This window comes from Lycium ferocissimum, chromosome 10 (genome assembly GCF_029784015.1).
Source record: "Lycium ferocissimum isolate CSIRO_LF1 chromosome 10, AGI_CSIRO_Lferr_CH_V1, whole genome shotgun sequence".
NCBI lineage: Eukaryota > Viridiplantae > Streptophyta > Magnoliopsida > Solanales > Solanaceae > Lycium > Lycium ferocissimum.
In genome coordinates, this window is record NC_081351.1 from 14,720,783 (window position 1) to 14,724,575 (window position 3,793).

Genomic DNA, 3,793 nt, shown 5'->3' on the forward strand with positions numbered 1-3,793 from the left:
ACCAAATTACCTCTATATAATAATAATAAATTATTTTTACCTTTTGATTAAAGCATGCACAACAAAATAAACTTGAGAATCTAACAATATCAAGTTACTATGTGGCTTTTTCAATCATTATTTAGATGTTACTTTATTGACTAAGGGTAGAATTGGAAAAAAAACTAGTTAATTTATGTCTTGATTTTCTAAGGTAATACTTAGTATGAGATAAAATTTTTTTGCTAAGGTGACATTTATTATGGAACGGAGGGAGTAATATATACATTTTAAAAAGGAAGAGAAAAAACTCTTTAAAATCAACAAGTCTTCGAGTCAAACAGTCAGTTCTACAGTTCTTAATATCTATATATACATATTGCCCGGCCTAGTAAAAAAATACAAGCAAGCAGCTACTTGACACACATACTTTTCAATTCCTAGTCTAAAACATTGCACTTTCCACACCATGAAAGTGTTAGCAATAACACTATGGGTTCTCTTGTTTTTTATTTTGACAAACACCAAGTTTGTTGTTTGTGTAGGCATTTGCAGAGAAAGTGAGCAACGAGCGTTGGAGAGCTTGAAGAAAGAAGTAGATGATCCCTCGGATCTTCTCTCTTCTTGGGTTGTTGGAAAAGATTGTTGCGAATGGGAAGGGGTCGTGTGCAACAATCTAACTCGTCATGTGATTGAGCTACACATAATTAGTGATTGGGAAGAATCGAGCTATGTACGGATCAATAGCCTTGAGTGGCTGCCAAGTCTTTTGAGTCTTGAGCACTTGGAGATGCGTTATGTGGATCTCAGCAATGCAACTAATTGGCTACAGGTCATTAACATGCTTCCTTCTCTTGTTGATCTTAGTTTATCCAATTGTGAACTTAATCATATACAACCTCTACTTCATCACAATTTTTCTTCACTTGAAACCCTTGATCTTTATGGGAACAACTTTAATTCTCCTGTTCCCAATTGGGTTTTCAACCTCGCCAGTCTCGTTTCTCTTAATTTGAGTTATAGTAATTTTACTGGCCCGTTTCCTGACGGTCCAGTTAACTTGACTTCTCTCACATCCTTCCAGGCTTCTTATAACTCTTTCAATTGTCTTTTACCCAGATGGTTGTTTGATCTAAGTAATCTTGAATATATTGATCTCAGTTCTAGTGGACTTGAAGGTGCGATACCGAGTAAGAGCGAAAACATAACAAAACTTAAAAATCTCGATCTTTCTCATAATATGCTTTCTGGAAAGTTACCAAATTTAATTGGAAAGTTAAAGAAATTAGAATATCTTGATCTCTCAGATAATCTATTTGATGGGGAAGTATCTGAATTATTCAACGGTAGGAGTAATTTCTTTAAAGCGGAAATGGGAAATAGTTCTTCTCTGAGTCATTTGAGATCTAGGCTACAATAAACTCACTGGAACTCTTCCAAAAAGTCTTGGTCAACTTTCAGTGCTAGAATACTTTTCCATCATCACAATAGGTTGGAAGGTGTTGTAACAGAAAGTCATTTCTCTGAATTAACACAACTAAAGGACTTCACTGCATCTGGAAATAATCTAACTTTAAAAGTGAGTGAAAATTGGATTCCACCTTTTCAAGCCACGTACATGGAAATAGGCGGCTGGAATATAGGCCCTCTGTTTCCCATGTGGCTCCGAACTCAGAAGATGATAACGCAAGTTGACATATCAGATGGTGGAATACAAGGTGAGGTTCCAACTTGGTTTTGGAACTTGTCTTCTCAAACTCAATTCTCAATCTTTCTCACAACCAATTTGTTGGTGAGGTTCCAATCATCTCAACACCTTCTTGGTTAGTTGGAAATGGAGATGCTCCTTGGTTAATATACTTGGGTTCCAACAAATTTAGTGGGCCACTACCGTTAATTTCAACCAATGTAACTGAGCTAGATCTCTCGAACAATTCTTTTTCAAAAGGTTTATCTAACTTTTTGTGTGAAGCAAAAAATGGATCTTATAAGTTGGAGATCTTAAACCTCGGGGAAAATGATTTATCAGAAGAAATTCCTGATTGTTGGATGAATTGGCCAAATTTGACAGTTTTAATCTTGAGGGACAATAACTTGATTGGAGGCATACCAAGATCCATGAAGGTTTTGAGTAATTTGCGATCCTTGGACTTCCGAAGAAATAGACTTAATGGTCCATTTCCTTCATCCTTGGGAAACTGCACAAAATTGCACAAAATAGATTTAGCTGAGAATGAGTTTGTTGGGAAATTACCATCTTGGTTGGGATTGAGGTTTCCAACCTTGATAGTCCTTAGCCTTCGGTCCAATAAATTCAATGGTGAGTTGCCTCAAGAACTTTGTCACCTCAAAGATCTTCAGATCTTAGACCTTGCAAACAATGCATTTGTTGGAGTCATACCAAGGTGTATTGGCAATTTTAGTGCAATGGTCAAAGGAAAAAAGGAATTGGAAGATCTTGAGTTAAATTATTCATTGTATCTTGGAGTTCTGAGAGAGAGCGCAATGGTGATGACTAAAGGCAACATGTACCAGTATGACACTATTTTGGCGTTGTTTACAAGTATGGATATGTCTAGCAATTATTTTTCTGGAGATATTCCTATAAGTCTAACACGTCTTGAAGGATTAAGATCATTTAATTTTTCCAAAAATAACCTAACTGGTGGGATTCCAAATGGTATTGGCGACATGAAAGCATTGGAATCTGTTGATCTTTCAGAAAATCAACTTTATGGTCAAATCCCACAAAGCTTTTCGAGTTTGTTCACTTTGAGCTACTTGAATCTATCTGATAACAATTTATCAGGTATGATACCATTGAGCACTCAACTTCAAAGCTTTGATCCCACTAGTTTTCAAGGAAACAAACTCTGCGGGCTTCCACTCTTGGTGAACTGCAGTTCAGGTGGTAAAACTCCAAATCATGAGTATGAAGAAGATGAGAATGACAAAGATGAAGTGGATTGGTTCTACATTTCAATGGCAATAGGATTTGCACTAAGCTTTTGGGGTGTATGTGGTTCATTGCTTTTTAAGAGATCATGGAGACATGCTTATTTTCGTTTCTTAGACCGTAGCTGGGAAATGTTGCTTGCAAAGGCTCCGATATGTTGAGAGATATGACTAAGGATTCTACTATTCTCAAAAATTAGTTTATATGCTTAAACTTCTCTTCAATAAATAATGTACAACTTTGTTATTATGTTGTTTCATTTTGTGTTCAAAACTCACGATGGAACAACTGTTAAGGAGCTTTGTAATACAATATCAGGTTTTTCAATTTAATAGAATTAGCAAGAATCGGGGTGATCAACAACTTGATTAGCTTAACAGGAAGTTCAATAAGTTTGAAAAACGAATTCTTATCATTCAATTTTCAGAATTAAGCCAACGGATTCAATGGTGTCCCTCGATCTCCCTCTCTACCGATATTTTGAAACAAAATAATTTTTCAGATTTAAGATTTTCTCGGAGTATTATAGATTCACCAATATTTGTCCTGGTTGATTTGGTTGTGTTTGAATGACCTACTAAGGAAATAAAATACTTCTTATGGGAATGAACTTCATTTCAAAGTTTGAACTTTTCTAACGAACAAACAAAATGAGAGAAGGAAATATTTAAGTCAATTCAGATGTTTATTTCTTAAATTCTTGCAGTAAATTTTGTATATTAGAAAGCTACATAAATAAGTACTCCCTTTGTCTCAATTTAAGCGAGTAACTGGACAAAGATTAAAAATAAAAGAAATACTTTTGAATCTTACAGTATAAAACAAGTCATAAATTTTCAAGGGTAAAATGAGAAGTTT

The 3,793-nt window shown here is 35.1% G+C and overlaps 1 protein-coding gene across 1 annotated transcript; it reads left to right on the forward strand.

Moving 5' to 3' along the window:
- Positions 1 to 448: 448 nt before the first annotated feature.
- LOC132034633 (receptor-like protein EIX2) lies at positions 449 to 3,096 on the forward strand. Its single transcript, XM_059425018.1, has 2 exons — positions 449 to 1,325; positions 1,952 to 3,096. Exons 1-2 carry the CDS (start codon positions 449 to 451, stop codon positions 3,094 to 3,096), a joined length of 2,022 nt encoding a protein of 673 aa, XP_059281001.1.
- The last annotated feature ends 697 nt before the right edge of the window (positions 3,097 to 3,793 follow it).